The sequence below is a fragment of the Hyperolius riggenbachi genome, chromosome 7 (assembly GCF_040937935.1).
Source record: "Hyperolius riggenbachi isolate aHypRig1 chromosome 7, aHypRig1.pri, whole genome shotgun sequence".
In the NCBI taxonomy this organism is placed as follows: domain Eukaryota; kingdom Metazoa; phylum Chordata; class Amphibia; order Anura; family Hyperoliidae; genus Hyperolius; species Hyperolius riggenbachi.
The window spans coordinates 284,573,917-284,601,145 of record NC_090652.1 but is presented as its reverse complement, the minus strand read 5'-3'; the positions used below and the strand labels follow the sequence as shown (position 1 = coordinate 284,601,145).

The 27,229-nt window shown below is 45.8% G+C and overlaps 1 protein-coding gene across 6 annotated transcripts in view; it reads right to left on the bottom strand.

Moving 5' to 3' along the window:
- Positions 1-27,229, bottom strand: part of LRP1B (LDL receptor related protein 1B) — a 2,031,260-nt gene that overhangs the window by 1,304,808 nt on the left and 699,223 nt on the right. For all 6 annotated transcript variants that reach the window (XM_068245873.1, XM_068245875.1, XM_068245874.1 and 3 more), the window contains exon 3: positions 25,556-25,693. In XM_068245873.1, coding sequence (XP_068101974.1) covers positions 25,556-25,693 — 138 coding nt within the window. The remainder of the gene's footprint in view (positions 1-25,555; positions 25,694-27,229) is intronic.

The following is a 27,229-nucleotide window of genomic DNA, read 5'->3' as shown; positions in this document are numbered from 1 at the left end:
AAAAGAAAAGTTGTCCTTTAAGACCTTTAAGAATTGAATTGTGTATGGCCATCTGTACAGAGACTGGGAGTGGACTTGATCCCTCAGACTATGTTTGGGGCCAAATGTATACATCCGCATCGCTAGGCTGTAACCTTGTGACTGATGCCATCTGTTGCTATGGAGGGGGGAGGAAGAACAGCAGCAAAATACATGAGGGAGTGGTCTCTGGTGGGTGGGGTAAAGCAATACACCAACCCAGAAGATCCAGATCTCCAATTCTTTTGGATATGTATCAGGGTGGCTGTATACACGCTAGATTCTGAGCAGAGACAGCCCCGACACCTCAGAAAAAAAAACCTCTGATGTCTGTATTAGGCTTAAAATCGACACAAGCTGAAGTTCGGATCAAAAAGAAAATTACCTATCTAAGAATAAGAAAGCCTCTGGATCCTGTAGAGCAGTGATCTGCAAACTTGGCTCTCCAGCTGTTAAAGAGGAACTCCAGTGAAAATTATGTAATAAAAAAGTGCTTTATTTTTACAATAATTATGTATAAATGATTTAGTCAGTGTTTGCCCATTGTAAAAGCTTTCCTCTCCTTAATTTACATTCTGACATTTACCACATGGTGACATTTTTACTGCTGGCCGTTGAGGTTACTGGAAATACCTGCTGCTTGCTTTTTTGGCAGTTGGAAACAGCTGTAAACAGCTATTTCCCACAATGCAACGAGGTTCACAGACAGGAAACTGCCAGGAAAATGGTCCTCACAGTTTCCTGTGGGAGGGGTTTCACCACAATATCAGCCATTTAGAGCCCCCTGATGATCTGTTTGAGAAAAAAAAATAGATTTCTCATGTAAAAGGGGGTATCAGCTACTGATTGGGATGAAGTTCAATTCTTGGTCACGGTTTCTCTTTAAGGAACTACAAATCCCACAATGCATTGCAGGAGTCTGACAGCCGCAGTCATGATTCATAAAGGCAAATGCATTGTGGGATTTGTAGTTCCTTAACCGCTGGACAGCCAAGTTTTCAGATCCATGCTGTAGAGGCTTCTGGGATCGTCTTCATTCCTGATACAGCTGGCCAAGACCCTGCAGAAGATCGGGGCCATGCTCCTCTTCAACCACGAGTGCAGTACTGATTCGATTTTTTAGATTTTTTTTTTGGGAGGGGGGGGGGAGGAGGTTCCAAGCGGCAACAGGTTGCTGTGGGAAGCCTGTACAGCACAGGTGTCAAACTCAAGGCCCCTGGGCCGAATGCGGCACTCTTTGCCATTTCATGGGTCCTTCAAGAGCTTTAACCACCTTAGCGGTATGGACGAGCTCAGCTCGTCCATTACCACCAGAGGGTGCCGCTCAGGCCCTGCTGGGCCGATCTTGATAAAATAAAAAGCAGCACACGCGGCCGGCACTTTGCCAGCCGCGTGTGCTGCCTGATCGCCGCTGCTCTGCGGCGATCCGCCGCGAGCAGCGGCGAAAGAGGGTCTCCCCAGCCGCCCGAGCCCTGCGCAGCCGGAACAAATAGTTTCGGCCAGCGCTAAGGGCTGGATCGGAGGCGGCTGACGTCCATGACGTCACTACGCTCGTCGCCATGGCGACGAGGAAAGCCAAACAAGGAAGGCTGCTCATTGCAGCCTTCCTTGTTACTTCTGCTTGCCGGAGGCGATCAGAAGAACGCCTCCGGAGCGCCCTCTAGTGGGCTTTCATGCAGCCAACTTTTAGTTGGCTGCATGAAATAGTTTTTTTTTAATAAAAAAAAAACCTCCCGCAGCTGCCCTGGCGATCTCAATAGAACGCCAGGGTGGTTAAATGTGCATCATTGTAAGCAGCAAACGGAAGACAGCACACTGCAAAAACTGCATAACTGTAGTGTTGCTAACTTGCAACAATGGTAACAGTCATTACCCAGGACCATTTCTTCCAAATCCATACCCAAAAACAAGCAGACATCTGCTCTGAACCTCACATTGGGTATTTCCTTTTTGGCCCGAGCTTCGGCTCAGGTACATTTTAAGACTTGGCTTGAGTTGAGCTTTACAAACTCTACAAACATAACTAAACCACATGAATGTATAAATAGTAAACAAATCCTCGTATCTTAGTGTCATTAATTCACTCCAGCGATCCGACTGGAATCACAAACCGCAATTGATGTTTACATATGAGCTCCTAGCCGCTGCGAGAACAAAATGAATTAGAGCGTCTCTCTAATCTTCAAACGTTCTCTACCCACCACACATAAAGCCAAACAGTCAGCGAAGGCCATCACAGGTGTGCGGCGTGATAAAGCAGGGGGGATTGTTCTCCGTTGCAGTGCTTACAAGATCACAGCTTCCGCAAAGCACAAAAGCCTCAGCCTTCTGATTCCATAGAGATGAATGCACTGCTCTGTGTCATTCTTTAATAAAACATAGCAACATGCAAAAATACACACAACCGTTTTATAATACATAACCAGGGTGAATATTTGTATCAACAGCTGAGAGGGAGGTTATCTTTGGTCAGGACCAACGGCACTAGTCGTAAGAGACAGAGAAAATTGTGTTCTCCCGTCTGTAAAATACAGATAGTGGAAGGAACAGGAAAGTCTGCGATAGCGGGTAGGAGGCCTGAAGCAAGCAAGTGACTTTAAGAAGATATGTGTGTCTATAAATAGCCAAAGACAAAAACATTCTTCTTATGGGCCAACTAACCCCATCCAGAAGGCAGAAGTTGGAATAAAAAAGTGACAACTACTCAGAAATAGGGATGAGCTTCTGAATTACACGGAATTACTATTTCCGGGTTTCCAGGTCGCAAATCATGTTTCTGCTGTGGAAATCATAATTTCGCCTAATACCGCATTACTGATACTTGACAATTTTAAGCCAATCACAAGACTTGAAAGTATGTGATCAATCAGAGAATCAGTATTGTACTGTACCGCAAAAATCGGAATAAGGGGTGGTTGGAAAAGCCGATTTCTGATTCAGCAGAAATTCCAATTTCTGCCAATGCCAAATCCGATTACAGATTCTGCGGATTTACGTTTTCCGAATCCCATCAGTCTTTTATTCTTCTTTTTTTGCATTCTTTGATTGGCCAAATAGTTCCAACTTGACTCTACATTCTCCAATTGGTCCTTTGCTTCTGAGTTCTGTGATTGTCTAAAATGATCGAGCAGTAGTAATGCAGTATTTCAGCAGAAATACGATTTCCGTGTTCCGATCGGAAATGCCAATTTCTGATTAGAAATGTGGAAATCTCAATTTATCCAGAATCCAAACGAGCATCTCTAATCAGAATGCCACAGAATTTGTACTCCACTCACAAGCCTTGAAAGTAATAGGCCAATCAGAGAATGCGGAAAAGTAATGCGGTTGCCAATCAGAACTGCGGATTACGCACAAAAATAGATAATACAAAAAAAAAAAACACTTTTTGAAAAAAAATACCTTTATCGACAAAAAAAGGGAAAAAATAATTTCCATTTTCTGCAGAATTCCGTGGCATTTTCACCATCGCTACTCAGGAAAGCTTCCTTGGTTCCTGGACTCTTCTCTTCTATCTGTGACAGTCCATTGTTCCTCAGTGCCACTGTCACAGTTGGTCTTGAAGATGCTGCAGCAATCTTTTCCAAAATTACCAACAGTTCTTCCTCCTTCAGTGTTTAGCATTAGGGCTGGGTATGAGGCAGCTTTGATCCACGTGCTGTACTTGTAACCGCGCTGTGACAAGAAGATGCAAAATGGCTGTGCAATATTTTTATTGGACACTAAAAATGACAATGCATTTCATGGGTCTTACCCTCAGGTTAATTTACTTAGTTTCCTAGGTAAAGAAGCAAGAAGCTCAGGAGTCCCAGGCTCTCATGAGTCCATGCTGCTCTCCATAACACACTATGTAAACTGACCCGAGGAAGCGGGTATGACCCATGAAACGCATTGTCATTTTTAGCGTCCAATAAAAATATTGAAAGCCCAATCCTCATTCAAGGTAAGACTATCTATTTTAGGCTCCCTGCACACTGCAAATCCATTTTACGATTCCGATTTTTCCTGAATACAATCAACACAAAACGGTGGAAAAAATGCAGCATGCAGTAACAATTAAAAATCGGAATTGGATGTAAAAAACGATTAAAAATCGGAATCGGAATCGCATGCAGTGTGCAGGGAGTCCTGGCAGGGATAACAGATCCCAAACTGGGCATAGATTTCAATAAGCGCGTTCCAGAAGCAGTTTAAAAGCACCAAACATTTCTCGTTATATAAAAAAAATAATAATAAAAATACTGCTTCCCTTTTTAGTCAATTTGCAAAGTTAAACCATTTTTTTCATTAATCTCAATGATAATATTTTAGGATGACTGCGGCTAACATCTGGCGAGCTGTTTTTACACCCACAGCGTTACACGAAACATGTTTTGATTTTCCCATAATGCAGCTGTGTGAAAAATACCATTTCTATAATAACAGAATAACTTCCAATAGCCCATTGTCCTAAATGTTCAACAAACAATGACATTTCCTACATCGGGCTAAAGCTGCTGGGAGCTTTCGAGGCAATTCTGTTTAACGAAGGAATGAATGAAATCTCGGTTTTGGGCGTCCTCCAGCAACAAAGCAAATTAGGGACCCGCATTTTTCATGAAAAGTGTTTAAGCCAAAATAAAGATATCTCTCCAAAGCCCAATGGGAGCCCTGCGTTGTGGAGTCTATTAGCGGCTTAATAAGTGTGCGCTCATTCATGGCGTTCATATTAAATTTAAGCCAGCCCTATGGATTTAGGCCAAAAATAATAAAACTGCATCAAAGTGTCAAACCATTTTTGAAGTTGCAGAGCAGCAGAAAATGTGAAGTCTGAATGGTGCGTATCCACCGCGGAAGACTACAAGCTCCAGAAAGTCTCTGGGCTGGGCAGGTTTTCAGCAAATTTAAACCGTGACTGTTGGCCAAATTTTTCACAATTTAAAGAGGAACTGTAGTTAAAATACCAAAATTAATAAAATTGCTTATTTTAATACTTTATAAATCTAGTCAGTGTTTACCCATTGTAAAATCTTTTCTCTCTCTGATTTACATGCACTAAGTAGGACCAAAGCTCAGAAACCCGCTGTCTACATCTGGGGTTGGTGTGGCTCTGTAAAATGTACAAGCTATAGGCTTGCAATACACCAGCAGTTCTGAGTTTAACCTCCTGAGCGATAATCCCGAGCTGAGCTCGGGGTATGTCGCGCAGGAGGCGTTCTCAGGCCCTGGTGGGCCGATTTGCACAATTTTTTTTTGTTACACGCAGCTAGCACTTTGCTAGCTGCGTGTAACTTCCGATCGCCGCCGCTCGCCGCTGATCTGCCGCTACCCGCCGTGCCGCGCAGCCCCCTCCCAGACCCCTTGCGCAGCCTGGCCAATCAGTGCCAGGCAGCGCTGAGGGGTGGATCGTGACTCCCTCTGATGTCACGACGTCCATGACGTCGGTGATGTCATCCCGCCCCGTCGCCATGGCGACCGGGGAAGCCCAGCAGGAAATCCCGTTCTGAACGGGATTTCCTGCTTACTCTGATCGCCGAAGGCGATCGGAGTGGGTGGGGGGATGCCGCTGCGCAGCGGCTATCATGTAGCGAGCCCAGGGCTCGCTACATGATTTAAAAAAGAAATTTTTTTTTAAAAAAGTGCTGTGCGCCCTCCTGGGTGATATAATTGTATCGCCCAGGGGTTTAAAGTATACCAGAAGTGACATGTGACAAGATGAGTTAGACACGTGTGTGTACAGTGCTTAGCACACAAATAACTATGCTGTTTTCTTTTTTTCTTTCTCTGCCTGAAAGAGTTAAATATCAGGTATGTAAATGGTTGACTCAGACAGGAAGTGACGACAGTGTGACCCTCACTGATAAGAAATTACAACTATAAAACACTTTCCTAGCAGGAAATGGCTTCTGAGAGCAAGAAAGAGGTAAAAAGGGGAATTTCTTATCAGTGAGGGTCACACTGCAGTCACTTCCTGTCTGAGTCAGGACTGAGTCAGCCACTTACATACCTGATATTTAACAATTCCAGGCAGAGAAAGAAAAAAGGAACACAGCATAGTTATTTGTGTGCTAGGCACTATACATACACATGTCTATCTCATCATGTAACACGTCACTTCGGGTATCCTTTAAGACTGGCTTCAGGGGCATAAAGAGATAATTTGCATATTCAGCGGTGAAGCATTGTGGGTAACCACAGATGTTCACTTAAAGGGACACTTAAGTCAAACAAAAAAAATGAGTTTTACTCACCTGGGGCTTCCAATAGCCCCCTGCAGCTGCCCTGTGCCCTCGCCGTTTCCCTCCGATCCTCCTGGTCCCGCCGGTAGCCACTTCCTGTTTTGGTGACAGGAGCTGACAGGCTGGGGACGCGAGTGATTCTTCGCGTTCCCAGACACATTAGCACCCTCTATGCTGCTATATGGTATATGATATATGCTATAGCAGCATAGATGGCGCTATTGTGACCAGGAACGCGAAGAATCATTCGCGTCCCCAGCCTGTCAGCTCCTGTCACCGAAACAGGAAGTGGCTGCCGGTGAGGCCAGGAGGATCGGAGGGACACGGCGAGGGCACCGGACAGCTGCATGGGGGCTATTAGAAGCCCCAGGTCAGTAAAACTCATTTTTTTTGTTTGACTTAAGTGTCCCTTTAAGGCTGACTTATCACAAATACCTTCTGATTCAAGAAGGCAAATCACACCAAGCATTGCTTTTTAGTAGGAGGGTTTTTTGGTCTCTTCTAGTCCCCTATACATTCCTAGTGGTTTGGGGTCACCCCCAGCTAATTGGTCACTCTGTTGTTCTGATCCAATCCCTATCAATCCCTACCATGTACTGAGGAGAGCCAAAAGTCTAAAATAGGCTGTCCACAAGTGGGGTTCATGTGACTGTGTAAAAATAAAAGCTATAGGTGATCCAGACACCAGTGGTCCTGGATGTAAGCCTGGTTTCAGGGGCATAAAGAGATCATTTGCATATTCCATAGTGGTGCATTGTGGGTAACCACAGATGCTCACTTAAAGCTGAATTATCGCAAATACCTTTTGTTTTAAGAAGGCAATTTGCACTAATGATTTACATTCTGAAATCTATCACAGGCGCAGTGGTGTACCTACCATAAGGCTGCAGGTGCTCGCAGCCCCAGGTGTAGCCATGGATAGGGGTGCCGCTGTGGTGCTCAGTCACTGTGTTCTTTCACCTGGGACCTTTTTTCATAGTTGGAACTACATTCGGGAAAATAGCAGCAGGCAGTGCATGGGACTGTACTACTTCCAGCTCTAGATGCAGCACCCCTCCCACTTCCTGTCCCATAGGCAATGTGTCTCCTTGCTCTCTACACACCTGCTGTGAGTGAATATGCATAGCAGCAGGGTGAGTGGAGAGAATGATTGCTGTGCTGCAGCTGGGACATTAGCAGGGAGAGGTGGCAGGATGTGTTTAGTGCTTCAGAAGTTGCCTGTCATTAGTATCCATGTGCACTGGTTGCTGTAATAACAGACTGCCCTGGAGTATTGATTATTTATCCTGATCAGAGTAATTAATCAATGATGCAGGGCAGTCTGCTGTTGCAGAAGCCAGTGATACAGGTGCTGACAGCCGACTTCTGTAGTGAGCAGAGAAGCAAACTCTAGGCAATTTAGATTAGCTTGATTGCAGGTAATCTTATCTCTTTTTTTTCCAGCTCCCCCTCCCACCCTGTTGTCTTCCCCCATGACCCTTTCCTCTTTTCAGATTTTAGTGGTTTCTTTTAACATCATGTCCCTGCCAAACAGCACTAGTGATGTCTGAAGTCCTGATTTAAGTTCTTCCTGTAATTTATCCTCTCCCACTAGGCTCTCTGTGTTGTGCCTCTGCCTCTTTAGCAAGACCCTCCTCCAGGGGCATATCTGGGTAATATAGAGCCTATGGCAAACACTGAAATTGCGCCCTCCCCCCCCTTCTCCTCTTAAACCAGCATCCTTTCTTGTGTACATGTGTTATGGCTGTCTGTGTTCTCTGGTTTGGGATGTTGCTAAAGTTACTTTTTTGGAAATGTCTCTTCTCATTTCCTCTCTATCCTCTTCTAACACTAACCTAAGTGTGCCCGTCATACATAAATGAAGTAGCCATGTTTCCCAGATTTAATCTAATCTTAGGTCTGAATGATGGGAAGGAATGGGGGAAGGTATGGGGCGCAGCACAGGGGCAGGCATGGTGGCACAGTACAGGAGCAGACATGGCGCTAATGGTGCTGTGGCGCCCATGGCAAGAGCCATGCCTACACCCCTCTAGATACACCTCAGCCCTCCCCCCACTCCTATGCATCCCCCTCTTTCAGATATCTCTCTTTTCTGACTTTCCTCAGAGGATCTCACAATTTAATTGTACCATAGTCATAGTCTAATGTCCTATCATATTATTATTGTGTATGTATATAGCACTGACCTCTTCTACAGCACTGTATAGAGTACAGAGTTTCTCTGTCCACATCCTGATTACTCTTTTTTCCCCAAAAAAGCGACATGCTCAGCACTCCAGCCTGTCAACCCTCCCATCCCCAAAATTGGCTGTTGGGAAGGGGGGGGGGGGGATGGTCTGTAAATAATATGCTACTGCACGGGCGGTGACATCTTTAGTCCTGCCCGGTGGATAATATTTTGGATGCTATATACCGAAATTCCAAATATCGGTAATCACAGTCGGTGGGGGTAGACAATCGGAGCATAATGCTTTCCTATAATATATTACAGTGGGGTACAAAAGTTTGGGCAACCTTGTTAAACACAGTGATACTTGAGAAGTGAAATGAAGTTTATTGGATTTACAGAAAGCGTGCAATAATTGATTAAGTAAAATTAGGCAGGTGCATACATTTGGGCACTGTTGTCATTTTATGGATACCAAAACCTTTAAAACGAAATATTGGAACTCAAATTGGCTTGGTAAGCTCAGTGACCCCTGACCTACATACACAGGTGAATCCAATTATGAGAAAGAGTATTTAAGGGGGTCAATTGTAAGTTTCCCTTCTCTTTTAATTTTCTCTGAAGAGTAGCAACATAGTGGTCTCAAAACAACTCTCAAATGACCTGAAGACAAAGATTGTTCAGCATCATGGTTTAGGGGAAGGATACAAAAAGCTGTCTCAGAGATTTCAGCTGTCTGTTTCCACAGTTAGGAACATATTAGAAATGGAAGACCACCGGCTCAGTTCACGTTAAGGCTCGAAGTGGCAAAGAAAGATCTCGTATAGACAGAAGCGCCGAATGGTGAGAACAGTCATAGTCAACCCACAGATCAGCACCAAAGACCTACAACATCATCTTGCTGCAGATGGAGTAACTGTGCATCGTTCAACCATTCAGCACACTTTACACAAGGAGATGCTGTATGCAAGAGTGAAGCAGAGGAAGCCTTTTCTCTACCCACAGCACAAACAGAGCCACTTGAGGTATGCTAAAACACATTGGGCATAACAAGGGGCATTATGCATGGAGGAAAAAGAGCACAGTATTCCAAGAAATACACTTGCTACCTACAGTAAAATATGGTGGTGGTTCCATCATGCTGTGTGGCAGTGTAGCCAGTGCAGGGACTGGGCCTCTTGTCAAAGTTGAGGGACGCATGGATTTCACTCAATATCAGTAGATTTTGAAGACCAATGTCCAGGATTCAGTGACAAAGCTGAAGCTGCCCCGGGGATGGATCTTTCAACAAGACAAAGACCCTAAACACTGCTCAAAATCCACTAAGGCATTTATGCAGAGGGACAAGTACAATGTTCTGGAATGACCACCTTAGCCCCCAGACCTGAATATAATTGAAAATCTGTGGTGTGAGTTAAGCCATCAAACCTGAATGAACTAGAGATGTTTTGTAAAGTGGAATGGCCCAAAATACCTTCAACTAGAATTCAGACTCTCATTGGAACCTACAGGATGCCTTTAGGCCGGTTACAGACTCAAAACGTGCAGGAGAACGGCTCCTGCTGGCGTTGCGGCGTGTCGTCGGGAATCTGCGGTGCGACGCTGAGTAGCGGCGGTAGTAGCTAATTTACCTGAAGGGGAAGCGCCGATTCCCGATGATAAAATGCGCTGGGATGCGTCGTACCGCAACGCATCGAAACGCAGCGTCGGGTGTGAAAGGTAAAATTAGAGTCTATGGACTTTCCTTTGACCTTGGTTAACGCAAAGTATAGACTTTGCGTTAAAACGCCGAAAGAGGGCTCTGGTGTGAAAAAGCCCTTAGAGGCTATCATTTCTGCAAAATGAGGATCTACTAAATATTGATTTAATTTCTTTTTTGTGGTGCTTAAATTTATGCATCTGCCTAATTTTTTTAAAACAAAAAAAATTGTGCACTTTTTGTAAATCCAATAAACTTCATTTCACTTCTCAAATATCACTGTGTGCATCTCCTATATGATATATTTAACTAACATTTTTCATCGTAACAACCAACAATTTATACAGGAAAATCATGATGATTAACAAGGTTGCCCAAACTTTTGCACCCCACTATATATGTAAAGGGGGAGGTAAGTGCTAGGCGTAGGTAGATGGGAGCTTAGTGTTAGGTGTAAGTAGACGCCTATGCAATTGCAAAATGCTAATGATGTATTCCTATGAGGCTACCATGATTTCAAAAAACATTGCAAATTTTGCATTGCCACTTTCCAGTCCAAAAAACAAAAACAAACAGAAAGCCTGACAACATGCACTACTTTTTCACATCATGCATGAAATTTCTCATTGACAATAATTATCTACTTAGAAAGAATGTGCGTGTTTTAAACATAAATGAATGTGCAGAGTGTATTCATGGTTTCTGAAAGAAATGTGACCCTCACCATTGCTGCAGGATGTTTTTTTTTTGATGGGTCATCTGATGAACTGCTCTAGAAGTGATTTATATATTAGTTAACCAAGGAGCTTCTACAGAGATTAAATTGGGCTCTGTCTAGGCTGTACACATTTACTGTTTTTTTTTTTTTTCCGGGGGGGGGGGGGGGGGGGGGTAATAGTCAATGTCACTAAGAGGCACACCTCCTGCAATTACTACCACCCACCCAGAGACATTATTTCCTATTCCAGAAAATTCTAACAGTTGGGCAGCAATCATGGCAAAGAAGACCCTGAGTAATATATTTTATTAACCCACTTTGACTGTGTGGTGACTGATGCTGCAGTCGGCAGCTAGGCCTCTAAAGGGGGGGGGGGGAAGGTTGGGAGGGAATTAATTACCTGTCTTCCTGTTTCTACTTCTTACCTGTCTTCTATTTCAGTGCAACACTACCCAGTATCTTCCTTTGGGAGGGAGTGGGGCAGAAAGGGGTGGAAAGGGGCAGAGGTGCCCAGTAGGTTTGCTCATGTCCAGTTTGGGGCCTAGAAATCTCTGGTGGAGGACCTGCATGTGACTCCAGGAGCCGTGCATGCAGTACCCAGTAGGGGTGGCTGCCAGGAGGAAGAGAAAGCGCAGCAGGACCAGGTAAATATATGCACATGTCACAGCATTAATCATCTGCAATATTATAGGACAGCAAATAAATATTTCTCAAAGGGCTTCTTTATTTGGGAATTCGGTAGTGTTGACAACAAGACTTGACATACATGTAAATCTGCGCTGAACAGGAAGTGGAACTGGCAACAGGCGTGTCAATGCCAGGAATTACCAAGGAATTAACCAGCAGCTGCTGGTCAATATATCTCCTGCTCCTGGCGTTGGTTCAGCCGCTGACACGTATGTTTCCCTTTAAAGCAGATCTGAACTCAGAACTTCCTCTCTGCTCTAAAAGATATGAAACAGCATAATAACCTTCAACGAAAAAACATTTCTTTTTTACAGCTGATACAAATCCTACAATAAATCTGCAGTGTGCCTACTTCCTCCTTTCATAGAAGAAGACATCATGTTAAAATCCTGTGTTTATGAATTAGCAGCTCTGCCGTGACAGAGGAGATTCCTGAGCTGACACAGCTGAAGAGATCAAATTACAGTGGTGATTAGTCCCAGATGAGGGGGAATTAGACAGGCTAAACCAGGCTTTGGCAAACTCGGCTCTCCAGCTGTTACGGAACTACAAGTCCCACAATGCATTTGCCTTTACGAGTCATGACTGTGGCTGTCAGACTCCTGCAATGCATTGTGGGACTTGTAGTTCAGTAACAGCTGGAGGGCCAAGTTTGCCCATGCCTGGGCTAAACTCTCTTAATACATATAGGGTGGATTTCTCTAGGTTTTCCTTCTGTCCTGTGCAAGAGCTCAGGTTTTAATTTAGGTTAGGCCACTTGCCCGGAGGTTTGCCTCACCGTGGCGCAAGTGTCCAGTATATTATACTTTGCATGCAAACTATAGTGGAAGCCAAAGTTCCTCCATAGTATAATAAATGTAGCATTTGTTTTGGACGCAGGGCATGCATTTTCAGCCTAAAAGAGGTGGTGCATGCCTGAGCGATTCACCAGTCAATTGCAGCATGTGTTTAGGGATGCGCAACCTCCCCCCTTTTCATAATTTTGCTAGTACATAACTACTAGGTAGTGTTGGGCGAACAGTATTCGCCACTGTTCGGGTTCTGCAGAACATCACCCTGTTCGGGTGATGTTCGAGTTCGGCCGAACACCTGATGGTGCTCGGCCAAACCGTTCGGCCGCATGGCCGAACTAAGAGCGCATGGCCGAACGTTCCCCGAACGTTCGGCTAGCGCTGTGATTGGCCGAACGGGTCACGTGGTTCGGACCCGAACGCGCTCTGATTGGCCGAACGGTCACGTGGTTCGGGTAAATAAATACCTGAACCACGTCATATCTCCGCCATTTCTTTGTGGGTTTAGCTTTGGGTAGGCAGGCAGGGTAGTTCGCTCTCCAGCCACGCTAGCCAGGGTCCCCCCCAGTCATTGTGTGTCGCTGCTGGGAACAGTAGTACACCGCTCGCTCAGCCACACTATATATAGCATTGTTTACTGCCACTGTGTACCTCGCTCAGCCACACTATATTTAGCATTGTGTTTACTGCCACTCTGTGTACACGGCTCAGCCAGACTATATAGCATTGTGTGTACTGCCACTGTGTACCTCGCTCAGCCACGCTATATATAGCATTGTGTTTACTGCCACTCTGTGTACACGGCTCAGCCAGACTATATAGCATTGTGTGTACTGCCACTGTGTACCTCGCTCAGCCACGCTATATATAGCATTGTGTTTACTGCCACTCTGTGTACACGGCTCAGCCAGACTATATAGCATTGTGTGTACTGCCACTGTGTACCTCGCTCAGCCACGCTATATATAGCATTGTGTTTACTGCCACTCTGTGTACACCGCTCAGCCAGACTATATAGCATTGTGTGTACTGCCACTCTGTGTACACGGCTCAGCCAGACTATATAGCATTGTGTGTACTGCCACTCTGTGTACACCGCTCAGCCAGACTATATAGCATTGTGTGTACTGCCACTCTGTGTACACGGCTCAGCCAGACTATATAGCATTGTGTGTACTGCCACTCTGTGTACACCGCTCAGCCAGACTATATAGCATTGTTTACTGCCACTCTGTGTACACCGCTCAGCCAGACTATATAGCATTGTTTACTGCCACTCTGTGTACACCGCTCAGCCAGACTATATAGCATTGTGTGTACTGCCACTCTGTGTACACCGCTCAGCCAGACTATATAGCATTGCGTACTCTGCCAGTCAGTGTGTATATTGCTGGGATCAGTAATACTCCACTCACCGCCAACCACTATATGAGCTCACCATGAGTTCCTCAGAGACCTCCGCTGTGAGCAGCACTCCCAACAACAGCAACAGCCAACGCCCCACGCAAGCTATAACATCCACCCCAGCAGCCAGTGGTCAGCAGCAGCCCTCCCCGGAGGAGAACGTTGTGTCCATCGGTCCGTCGCCAGAGCGATTAATGAGGGCTGCCATTGAGGAGATGATGGGGCCTGATGTGGAGGAGGAGGTCTGGCTCAGGCCAGCATCCCAAGTTAATGTTGAGGACGATGAGGGGTCTGTGTCTGGGGATGTTGGGGTGGCAGAGGTGGTGGGTGGGTCAGACTCAGGAGAAGAGTTGTATGATGAGGATGATGATCGGGACCATCTGTATGTGCCTCAGAGTCCGACCCCGGAAAACATGTTGTATCGTGTGTTTAGGTACTAAAATCTGCGTTCCCACTTCCCAGTACTGCCCGCAGTGCCCGGGTCCACGGATCCATATAATTTTTTGGGCAGCACTATCAAACTGTGGTACTATGAGTGAGTTGCCATGGTCCTTCTGTGCTGCCTGTCACACTCACCGTCTGTCTGCAGATGGATTGTTCAACACAGCTACGCCATGCTGACTTCCTAGATTATAAGGCCAAACTGTTACTCTTCCACACTGCCCTCTCCGAGGCTAAACAAAGGTACTTTGCAGCACTGATTGTAACCCAAGCTTCCAACCCTCGACAGCTTTTTGCTACCTTCAATTCCCTCCTCAACCCCACTCCTCCCCCTCCCAGCTCCTCCCTCTCAGCCAATGACCTTGCCAACCACTTCACCACTAAAATTGCAACAATACGCAATGAAATTTCCCTCCTCCATCCCTCCCTTACCAATGCGTCTCAGGTTGTCCCCTTGCCTTCCCTCCCAGCGGCTCCCTTGTCTCATCCACCCCTCGCCTCTTTTGCTCCTGCCACCATTGATGAAGTCAGCCTGCTGCTAGTGGCTTCCCCCCCCCACATCCTCTCCCTGTGATCCGGTACCCGCGAATACTCTTCGTCCCCACTTCTCTGACCTGGCCCCAGTCCTCACCTCCTTGTTCAATCTCTCCCTTTCCACAGGCATCTTCCCCAAAGCATTCAAACAGGCCACTGTGCTTCCCCTGCTGAAAAAACCCTCACTCGACCCATCCCTACCCTCAAACTACCGCCCAATCTCCCTCCTTCCCTATGCTTCTAAACTCCTCGAACGCCTAGTCCACCAGCGCATTACCCAATACATCAACACCAATGCCCTACTTGACCCCCTACAGTCTGGATTCCGACCTGCGCACTCAACTGAAACAGCCCTCGCCAAGGTGGTCAACGACCTTACCCTTGCCAAGGCCAAAGGCAGTTATTCCATCCTGCTCCTCCTTGACCTCTCTGCAGCATTTGACACTGTTGACCACTCCCTCCTCCTCCAATCACTACAGTCCATGGGCATCCATGGGCTTGCCTTGGCCTGGATCTCCTCCTACCTATCCAATCGCTCCTTCACCACTTTCTTCAATGGCTCCTCCTCAACTCCTGCCCCCCTTTCAGTTGGGGTCCCCCAGGGCTCTGTTCTAGGCCCCCTTCTTTTCTCCATATACACTTCCTCAATTGGCAAGCTTATCTCCTCCCTGGGCTTCAATTACCACCTTTATGCAGATGACACTCAGATTTACCTCCATACCCCCGATCTCTCAGCCACCACCATAAACAAGGTCTCCTCGTGTCTCCCAGCAATTTCCTCCTGGATGTCAGCTAGGTTCCTAAAGCTTAACCTAGACAAAACTGAGCTCCTGATCCTTCCACCCCATGCTGCTGCACCCATCCCAGGTTTCCACCTCACAATCGACAACACAACCATTCTCCCTACCTCCCAGGCCCGCTGCCTGGGTGTCACCTTGGACTCTGACCTCTCCTTCATCCCACACATCCAAAACATCACAAGAGCCTGCAATTTCCACCTCCGTAATATCTCCAAGATCCGCCCATTCTTAACCCCGGACACGACCAAACTGCTCATCCATGCCCTCATCATCTCCCGCCTTGATTACTGTAACTCACTCCTTTCTGGCCTCCCCCTGAAACGCACTGCCCCCCTTCAATCAGTGATGAACGCGGCTGCAAGACTCATCCATTCTTCGCACCGCTATGCATCCACATCTCCCCTTTGTGAATCCCTGCACTGGCTCCCTATCCGTCTCAGGATAAGTTTCAAGATTCTATGCCTGGCGTATAAATCTGTGCACAAAACATGCCCTACCTACATCTCGCAGCTTGTTCACAAGTATACACCAGGTCGCCCCCTCCGTTCCTCCAACGACCTTCGCCTCACCACCCCGCGCATTTCACACTCCCATGCCCGCCTCCAGGATTTCTCAAGAGCTGCCCCCACCCTCTGGAATGCCCTTCCACCACCCATCAGACTTGCTCCCTCTTTCAACACATTCAAGCAAGCCCTCAAAACCCACCTCTTTATGATGGCCTACCCACCTCCTACCACACAGTAACTCTCTAAGGAATATTTAACAGCCCCCCTAGTGTTTCCACCCCTCCCTTTAGATTGTAAGCCTCTGGCAGGGTCCTCCACTCCCTAGTGTAATCTACAGGATCATGTGCTCCTGTCCTATGACAGCCTGTACTTGTATTACTGGGCCTACCTAACCAGCCCATATTGCATGATCATGTATTTTGTACAATTTGTATGTATAACTTTGTTCTATGTGTATAACCCTATGTATGTCATCCTTGTATCATTGTATATATTTATTGTCCAGCGCTGCGTAATATGTTGGCGCTTTATAAATACAATAAATAATAATAATAATAATAGTCCTGGACCTTGACCATCTTCTCCAGGCGATTGGTGTTGGAGGACGTGGAACTGCCCGATTGCTGTTCTGTGGGCTGCTGCATGGGTGTCAGAAAATGTTCCCACTCCAAGGACACTGCCAATACCATTCCCTTTTGGGCACTAGCAGCAGCTTGTGTTCTTTGCTGCCCTCCTGGTCCTCCTGGGTTTGCTGAAGTCAGTCTGTCGGCGTACAACTGGCTAGAGAAGGAGGAGGATGTCAATCTCCTCTCTAAAGTCTCCATCCTCAAGGGCCTGCTGGAATTGTTCCATTTTTGACCTGTCTGACACTTTCTTCAATCAGTTTTTTAACATTGTGTTTGTATAAACTGGGTATAAACCCAGTAATTGGTGTTGTCCAGATTCCAGAATAATGAATAATAATGAATAGTGAATAATACGCGGGCCGCGTTCAATGCAGTCTAGCATGAATTGAGCCATGTGTGCCAGAGAGTCCTGCCAGACTCCTCTGTCTTCATGTTCTTGTGAGCGTTGTGATTGTTGTGATGCACCATATTCGTCACCAGCATCACTTTCTTCCTCTTCTGCTGTCCATTCCCGCTAAATTGTGGAAGTCCAACGTGCACCGCTCTGTCCCTCGGCAGTGGGGGCATCCAATTCCTGCTCCAACTCCAGCTGTTCCTCGTCCTGTTCTTTGTCATAGCTGGGACCAGCGTTTCCTGAGGCAGGTTGCCTGATGTTGGTATCATCACACTGATCGTTTTCATCTTCAGAATCCCCCACTTGCATCATGCCAGCGGTTTCCATCTTCAACACTGATTTCTTCAGTAAACACAGCAGTGGTATTGTAATGCTGACTGTAGAGTTGTCACTGCTCAGTCACAAGCAACGTGGATTGCTCAAAATTTTGGAGGACTTGGCAGAGATCCAACATGGTGGCCCAATCAGATCCACAGAAGCTTGGTAGCTAGCTGCTGGAATGCGCCTCGGCACTGCGCAAAAGCGTGCTAGCATGTGCAGCGTAGAATTCCAGCGCGTAGGGAGGGACATCACCCAGCGAGCGATGGTGCGCTAGATTAAAGCGCTCCTGCATCTCTTGGTGAGTCCTTCAGAAGCGGTACTGGACTTTTAACAATGTTTTTTTTTTTTCCTTCAACAGAAGATCTGCCACGTTGGAGTGAGGAGGACGCCGCCGACCCCGACACCAAGCTGAACCCCGGCGAACTCCAAGCAGAGGATCTTCAGGAACCCTCAAGGCTTTGAGCAAGCTGAGGAGGATCAGCAGCCCCGGCGAGACCTCTCCTCATATGCGACTGAGTGCAGTGGAGCTCCCCAGAACAACCTCTCAGTTGTCACTTTGTCACTGGTCACTTTGTCACTTTGTCACTTTGTCATTTTGTCACTTTGTCACTTGTCACTTTGTCACTTTGTCACTTTGTCACTTGTCACTTTGTCATTTTGTCACTTTGTCACTTTGTCACTTTGTCACTTGTCACTTTGTCATTTTGTCACTTTGTCACTTTGTCACTGGTCACTTTGTCACTTTTCACTTGGTCACTTGTCACTTGGTCACTTGGTCACTTGTCCAGATGATCTTGGTACACCTCCTGCGATTCAAATTCCTGCACACATTGCTCTGGGATTTGGGTGTGATGAATGATGCATCTAACTGGCCACCGGAGGCAATTAAGGCCTTCAAAACATTGAAAGCAGCTTTCTGTTCCGCCCCCATTTTGCGTCATGTTGAGTTGTTGACGTCATGTTCATCCTCGGCCTCGCCTTGCATTTCAGTGCGAGGTGCATTTTCCACAGAAAAAGGTTGTGAATCCGGGCACAACATTTGTGGCTGTTCCATTGACCTTTCACAGGTAGAAGATTGTGGGGGTGGGAATAGCTCCTCCGAATAGCCCATTGTGTCCTGAAAACTACTCATTGCATTGCTTTGCACACACATTTTTTTGTCCTCATGCAAGGCCTGAGTTGCACCTGAAAGCGTGGCCTTCTCCTCCTGCGCCTCCTCCTGTTCCATCACGTCTGCTGCTGCTGGGTTAGCGTTGACGCCCGGTCCCTGTTTATTGAACCTCATATCTTTATTACATTTATGACTGCATGGCGGTAAAAAGCATGCTATCCGCACACTTCTTGTCCTCATGCAAGGCCTGGGTTGTTGTGTCTCAAAAAGCATGGCCTTCTCCTCCTGCGCCTGCTCCTGTTCCATCACGTGTGCTGCTGCTGCTGGGTTAGCGTTACCGGTCCCTTTTCCTGGAACCTCTTCTCTGTATTACATTTATGACTGCATGGTGACAAAAAGCATGTTACCTGTGCAAAGAAACATGACATTTTCCACATTTAAAAGACAGTTTTTCCTTTGAAACTTTACAATCAATTTTCTCAAAAACTATAAGCTCTTTTTCAAATATTTTTTTCCCTCTTGTACCCACTCCCAAGGTGCACATTCCCTGCTAATTTGGGGTATGTAGCATGTAAGGAAGCTTTACAAAGCACGAAAGTTCGGGTCCCCATTGACTTCCATTATGTTCGGAGTTCAGCGCGAAAACACCCGAACATCGCGGCGATGTTCGGCGAACGTTCGCGAACCCGAACATCTAGGTGTTCGCCCAACACTACTACTAGGTTAGCTGCTCCCATCCTGTATTCCTGAGTTTCCCGTTTGCATGGTAAGTAATAGTAGTTTTGCATATGATTTGCATTTGAATTAAATGCAAAGTGTGCAGATAGCTTAATATAGGTGCTGCACATGTGAGCTGTTGGTCATTTCAGATGCAGTCTTTGCAGGGCCGCCATCAGAAATTTTGGGGCCCCTCCAACATCATCAGGCCTGACCCCCCCCCCCCCCCACTCCCTGGGCCCACCCACTGGTTTCTGTGCCTGCCAACTAGTCAGCCCACCCCCGTGTCCATGCACAAAGTGCGCTGCGGCGTAAAATGTGCATGGCTCCGACACTGAAGAAAGCAGCATGCACAGTGTTCTGCAGCAAAAAATGGGCGTGACCATGGCATGTTGTGGGTGGAGCCAAATACTTGCAAAATACAGGTAACAAATTAGATAGGGACTTGTAGGTCCGTTCTTATCCTTTATCCATTCTCTTTTCTTCCTGTGCCTCTTTTGTCCCCCTCTGTCTCACCTCAGTTTGTGCCTCTTTTGTGTCCCTCTGTGTGACCTCATGTTCTTGTCTCATCTCTTTTCCCCCTGTTCCTCTTTTGTCCGCCTCTGTTCCCCCTGTGCCTCTTTTATCCCCCTGTGTTACCTCCTGTCCCCTTCTGTCTCAGTTCGTCCCCCTGCCCTAGCCAGGTATAGGTGTCCCCTAGTGTAGGTAGCCAGGTATAGGTTCCCCCAGTATAAGTAGCCAGCTATAGGTGGTGGCCCAGTATAGGTAGCCTGGTATAGTTGCTCCCAGTAAAGGTAGCCTAGTATGGGTGGTACACCAGTATAGGTTAGTCAGATACAGGTGCCCCCAGTATAGGTAGCAATCTATAGGTGCTCCAGTATATGTAGCCAAGTATAGGTGGTGCCCTTAGTAAATGTAGCCAAGTATAGGTGGTGCCCCAGTATCGGTATCCAGGTATAGGTGGTGCCCCAGTATCGGTAGCCAGGTATAGGTGGTGCCCCAGTATAGGTAGCTAGGTATAGGTGGTTCCAGCCCCAGTATAGGTAGCCTGTAGCCAGATATAGGTGGTGCCCCAGTATAGAAAGTTCTCAGTAGCGGGCTCATTCATCTGCTCCCCACGTTCAGGTGCTGATGTCACTCTTCTCTCAGAACTGGAACGCGGTGTGCTGGTTAGTAAGCCACCATCCTGCAGCCAGCACATTTGGCCCTTCTAACGATTTTGGGGGGCCCAGGGCCCATCAGGAGCCCTGGGCACCTCACTGCAGTGTCAGTTGTCCCCCCCCCCCCCCTGATGGCTGCCCTGAGCCTTTTTGGTATGCGCCGGCCCTCTCCTCGAAGAGCTCAGGTCCGTTTTAGGCAGAAATGTGCATAGCCCCTGGATTTTCTGCTCAGTGTCAGTATCCCGTTATAGTTGAGACAATAAAGACAAATTGGATCAACTCAGTTGTATGACTTACGGCACCGTCCTACGCTCTACTCAAAATGGGCCCGCAGCCGCCTTCTCACAAATGAAACATATCTGCTTCTGACTAAGGCGATCTTATGAGGCAATAGTATTGGACTCTCGCCTCCATCCATCCTACCTGACCCCATCAAAGCGCAAAATGACTAATGAATCTTAAGTAAGATAATTAGAGACATGTACGGGCTTACAAATGATGCCTTAAAACGGAATACAGCTCTCGGCTATTCTTTATTGCCCTGACTAATGCACTATATCTCCAGCAATAGCCCTTCTCAATAGCTCTACATTGATGCATAATACAGTTATTACTTTCCAAAATATAGTGCTTCAATATTTCAGATTCCGCAATAACTTGTTTTTTTTCAACCAGAGTTTTTTTTTTTTTTTGAAACCGCGAGGAAAAGGATAGCGGGTGAAATAAAAGCATAAAATGCACATGATGATACACTGTCACTTTTCGCCTGCGAGTGTTAAAGCTTGGCAGCAATTTATTATTTAACATATGGCCGGAGCGGTTTTTGGCTCGTAGCGCTGTACCGCTTGTGCTGTATGTGGCGTGTTACTAAATTGAGACGTTCGGCGGCGGGGTCCTTTAACTATTTATAAGAAAGACAGAATGAGGATCTCCGGGTACTGGAGCGGTGCGGCCGTTGCAAAAGTAAAAAAAAAAAAAAAGAAAAAAGAAATGTAATGAAGGCATAACAGGTTGTATCTCACTGGAGGTTGTAAATGGCAGTGAAAATATGGGAATAGTTATTTTTCTTGTTGCAGCTAGGGTAGCCAAGAGTCTGCGCGCCCATCTGCCATGCGGCGTGGACGCTGTATGGTTCACTGTACAAACAAAGTCACACACAAAAAACAAAACCTCCAAGGCAGAGGAGACCAAATGGGTTGGCCGGTGGTCAAGGCATCAACAATAGCAGTCAAAGTGAAAAATGGCTGCATCAAGCAGGTAATGGCATGTGTGCCTGTGTGTGGTAGGGGGAGGCGGGCGGGGGGAGTGTGGAGGGGGCTGCATGTGATCAAGTGTTCCTTCGTCAGACTTGCACCTAGAGAGGGTTTCTTAAACACGCTTGATGTAAAATTATCTTCATCTTACAGGGAATGTGCAGAGTTTACTTTTAGCATACTTTTTATGTTATAAATGTATTTATTGCCATCAGCCCTCTAGGCCAGTGTTCCCCAACCCTGTCCTCAAGGCCCACCCACAGTGTATGTATTGTAGAAATCCACACAGGTAGTTAATCAGCTCTGCTGAGACACTAATTACCCCACCTGTGCATGTTTGTGGTTTTCTGCAAAACATGCACTGTTGGTGGGCCTTGAGGACAGGGTTGAGGAGCTCTGCTCTAGGCACCCCTGCGGTGGCAGTGACTGCAGGGATGATTGTTACGCCATTGTTGCCAATGCAAATCCATGTATGTATGAAAGTATATTTATTCAGGTTACTCTTCTACTATATACATTTAGTAAAACTACACAATCACGACTGATTAATTGATAGGCACCTTAAGTTTGCTAGCCGTCAGTGGATTAGTGCAGGTGTTGAAAATGAATGATACATCTTCCTGGTTTGTGCAACTAAATTACTTCTACACCAAGATTCGTGTTTTTGCATAGTCTCATGGCTACAATGCTCCTAACAGTACTAACCCAAAGGCTAGAAAAAGTGCACTCTTTGTTTACAGTTACATTCCGAAAATATTATCTGGAAAACCATTGACAAAGAATGCTAATTTTTTAGTAGGGCTAAATTGTAAAACTCATGCAGCCTCCATTTATATTTATTAAAATTTTAAATTAAACCCCTTAATTTCCTTAAAATACAAAATGCAAAAATCAGGTTCAATATCATTCATTCAGATCTCAATGGAGGTGACCAATCGATTGGCAAAATAAACGGTAGGCAGTTTACACAACACTGTGGTAGAGGGTGATCGACACCCTAAAAAAGAAGAACACAGAAACATCAGGAGCCCAAACAGTGCAGTATGTAAGGTAAATAGCAAATATAAGTACCGTATATACTTGCATATAAGCTGACCAGTGTATAAGCCGAGGTACCATTTTTACCTCAGAAACCAGGAAAAAGTGATTGACTCGCGTATAAGCCCCCTTCCCAATAGCCAGATGTTCCCCCAGTACAAGTCAGCACCCCTCCCCATAGCCAGATGTGCCCCAGGATCATACAGCTGTGTCTCAAGAAGCCACTAGATGGCATCATAAATAGGAGACACAGCGAGGCGGGGGGGGGGGGGGTGCGCACAATGATAGAGCTGTTGAAAACAGCTAAAATATAAACCCTTTACTGACCGCCTAATGCCGATAGGCATCGGGAAGGTGGCCACCCCAGGACCGCCTAACGTCAAAAGGCGTCAAGAGCGGTGGCCGGAGATTAGCGCAGTGATGGAGCGGAGCTTGTCAACAGCTCGTCAACAGCCTGCCAGCGGCGATTAGCGCAGTGATGGAGCGGAGCTCCGTCAACAGCCTGCCAGCGGCGGTCACCGCTTACAGACTGAAAGAAAAAGAGATAACCGTTTCTTTACATTGTACAGTGCTGCAATCTAATGTGGCTGTCCCTGGCGGCTGTCCCCTGGCTCTAATCACAATCCCCTCTCATAGGCTGATGCCTATGAGAGGCGATCACCCTGAATGGCTGGTGGGGGAGAGAGAAATTACAACAACAAAAAAGTTTTTATTCAAAACTAAATACCTAAGAGAATTAATAAAATAAAAAACTATAACTGGCAGTAGCGATCAGATCCCACCAACAGAAAGCTCTGTTTGTGGACAGAAAAGGGGGGGGATTGGTTTGTGTGCTAAGTTGTGCGGCTCTGCAGTGAGCTATTAAAGCCGCAGATCACTGAATTATAAAAAAAGTAGTCTTGTCATGGGGGGGGGGGGGGGGGGTTGGGGGCACAACCTGTGGTCCTTAAGTGGTTAAAGGGGCGGGGAGGCTTACCTCAATAACTACACATTTCTACACATATGAAGTTTATACACAGCCAACACATTTTGTGGGTCTGTTGCCCACTTTCTCAGGCCAAATATAGTGCCAAAATCAAACTTCATTTTCTTAAAAAAAAATCAGCTTCAATATCATTCATTCAGGTCTAAATGGATGTGACCTGACCAATCGATTGGCAAAACAAACGGTAGGCAGTTTACGCAACACAGTTCCTGACTGTATGGGACAACTGGGACACCATAAAATGAGAATGAAAAATCTTAAATCACGTATATTAAAAACGTAACTTAACTAATGCATATCATCGAGTACGCTTGTACGGAGCACTTCTTTAATATTACTGCAGCATTATATTTTTTGCATAACCTATTCCACAGTAGCAATGCATCATCGCTTCCAACATTTACCTCTACCCAATTACCATGATGTTTTCTTTGTGCGTTAATAATAATGTTGTAGAAGACATCACATTAACTTCTACTTTACTAATTAGCTGTGGGAAGGCAAGATGATTTTTTTCTGATGGGTAAATGGCAAAGCAATGAGATCTGGGACCGCCGCAAAATCAACTTTGTTCTAATGGCAGCTGATGACCCGCTGCTAACTACCCGGCTCTCAGAATGTGAGGACCTTTTGGCTAGGTAATTGCATTGACTGCAGCTATACTGTATTTATTGTATAGCAATTATGCTGTGCTTCTCTCCTACAACAATAGCTTTTCTGTTAGCAGGAAATTACAAGTGTTTAAAGTGTACCTGTAAGGAAAAAAGTGCCCACATTCGATACTTAGAATCAGTCATCTCCGGATAAAAATGCAATAGTGTATCTACCTACGCCCTTTTTTTGAACAGCCCACCTCTTATAGCCACACACTACTGTATGTATTTCATCTGTACAACCAAAACAGCTGCATTTCAAGAATTGTGCACATTCCGTATTCCATCAGAACGACTTGGTCAAAAACCAAAACATAACCAATCCATTATCCTAGTATACTGGAAGCAGGAAAAAGGGGCACCACCAAAGACTCTAATGAATAGACTTGTTAATAAGGCACCCAAAGCAAGGGCGCCTGATAAATATCGTTAACATTAGAACACGTTTTTGAAATATGTTATCGTTGAAGAAACTTGCAACATTATAGTTTTTATCATTTTATATTGTTTGTATGTACAGATTTTATGTTATCAAATATGCTATTGTTTCTATGTGTGTAAGGGTGTTTGTGCAGGGGGGGTGGTTAGGGTTAGGCGCCACCAGGGGGGAGGTGGTTAGAGTTAGGCACCACGGGGGGGGGGGGGTCTTAGGGTTAGGCAGAGGAGAGGTTAGAGTCAGACACCACCAGGGGAGTAGTTAGCATTAGGCACTACCAGGGGGTTAGGGTTAGGCATTAGTCACCGGAGGAGGTGGTTAGGATTACAAACCACCAGGGGGTGGTTAGGGTTAGGCACCACCAGTGGGGTTGTTAGGGTTAGGCACCACCAGGGGGAGGTTAGGGTCTGGCACCACCAGGGGGGTAATTAGCGTTAGGCACGACCAGAGGGTTAGGGTTAGGCACAAGTCACCGGGGGGGGGGGGGGGGGGGAGAGTTAGGCACCATCAGGGGGGTTGTTAGAGTTAGGCACCACCAAGGGAGTGGTTAGTTTTAGGCATCACCAGAGGAGGGTTCTGTGTGAGAGTAGGGTTGGGTTAAGCTATATTGTTGAATTATGTGACAATTTTGAAAGATGTTTCGAAAGACAATTTCGTTAAAGATGTTTATCATTATTGAGATTTCGTTATCCACCGGCGCCTATTCGTTATCCAGCCGGGCCCTTTTGTTCCTGGCCCCCTTTTTTCCTGTACCCAGTATACTTCTACCATACATCCAAGCTTACATGATCTTCTGGCAAATGCATATTTAACATTTTATAACACATTCAGATTTCAGACAACGGTGAATAACTTTTTGAGTAACATTCCAAACTTACCGCGACAATGCACTCCCTCATCGTAGCCATCGCTGCAGTCCAATACTCCGTTGCAAAGCTTTGATAGATGGATGCATGTTTTGGTTCCAATGCAAAGGATGTGATTTGAGGGGCACTTATAGACTATGTTTTCCCGGCCTGTAAAAAAGAAAGACAAAAAGATCATGTGATCAGTAAATGTGGTCAATGTCGCCATACTAAAACTGAGGGATGAATAAATATAAAAAATAAGGTGGATACACAGATGTCTAGGCTCCTGAAAGTCCAAGTGATCAGTTAGTCCGGGAACAAAAATATGTCTGACATTACATACTGTTCCGAACCTAGTGGTTAGAGCAGGCATGGGCAAACTCGGCCCTCCAGCTGTTACGGAACTACAAGTCCCACAATGCATTTGTCTTTATGAGTCATGACTGTGGCTGTCAGACTCCTGCAATGCATTGTGGGACTTGTAGTTCCTTAACAGCTGGAGGGCCAAGTTTACCCATGCCTGGGTTAGAGTGTACCTGAAGTGACATGTGACATGATGAGATAAACATGTGTATGTACAGTACTAAACATTAATAACTAGGCTGTTTTACTTGTTTCATTTTGCTGCCTGAAAGAGTTAATTTCCAGGTATGGAAGTGACAGCTTCTGTCAGGAATATAGTAAACATCACTGATAAGCAAATTACCGCCATAAAAGTTTTCCTGGCAAAACACAACTTCTGAGAGCGGGAAGAGGTAAAATACACAAAGGTTTGACCTTTTTCTAACTCTGGGACACTTAATAGGCTGCCACCGATTAGGGACTGTAAAACATTCAACATATTTTGTAAATGTTAAAGTATAAAAGAAAACCCTGGGATACTTAAAAAAGTCTTTTTTTTAGGAGTAGGAGGATAAATATAATTGTTTATCTCATCAGTTTATTTTCACCTCGGGTCATTTTAAAGTCCTAATTCACCATCTGGATTTTTTTTTTATTGTTACTAAAGGTGAATAGAGGATTGTTTTATCATCCACACAATATTCACTGCTGTTCCAGAGAAACTCCCATTGGAAAAAGCCAGTCACATGACCTGGAGATCTGTACACCAAGTGGAATGGGAGTTGTTTCTTCTTCACAGAGCCATCACCAGACCTGGCCCATATGCTTGACCTGTTCTGATTGTGGGAAGGAATTACACCCACCCATATCCTTCCTCTGCGCTCTTCTGCAGGCAGAGTCAGCTTCAGCTCCATGTTCAGTTAGTGTACCTTGCAAGCAGCTTCCATCATGACCTCAGCTCCCAGATGATTATTAAGCTTAACCACTTAAGGACCACAGGCTTAAACCCTGCTAAAGACCAGGCCATTTTTCACAAAATGGGCCACTGCAGTTTTAAGGCCTTGCTGCAGGGCCATACAACTCAGCAGACAAGTGATTTCCCCCTCCCTTTTCTGCCCACCAACAGAGCTTTCTGTTGGTAGGCTTTGAAGCTCCTAGGTTTGTTTGTTTGTTTGTTTTCTTATAAATATTTATTTCTATTTTTTGTTAATACATTTTGCTATTTATTTTTTTAAACCCCACCCTCCCTCCTCCAGCCAATCACCACACACCATATTACTGATTGTAAAAACAGTTGTCCGACTGAATTTTCTTGTCGGATTTGATAGATAGGAAGCAAAGATTGGTTCGGTGATGGTGTTT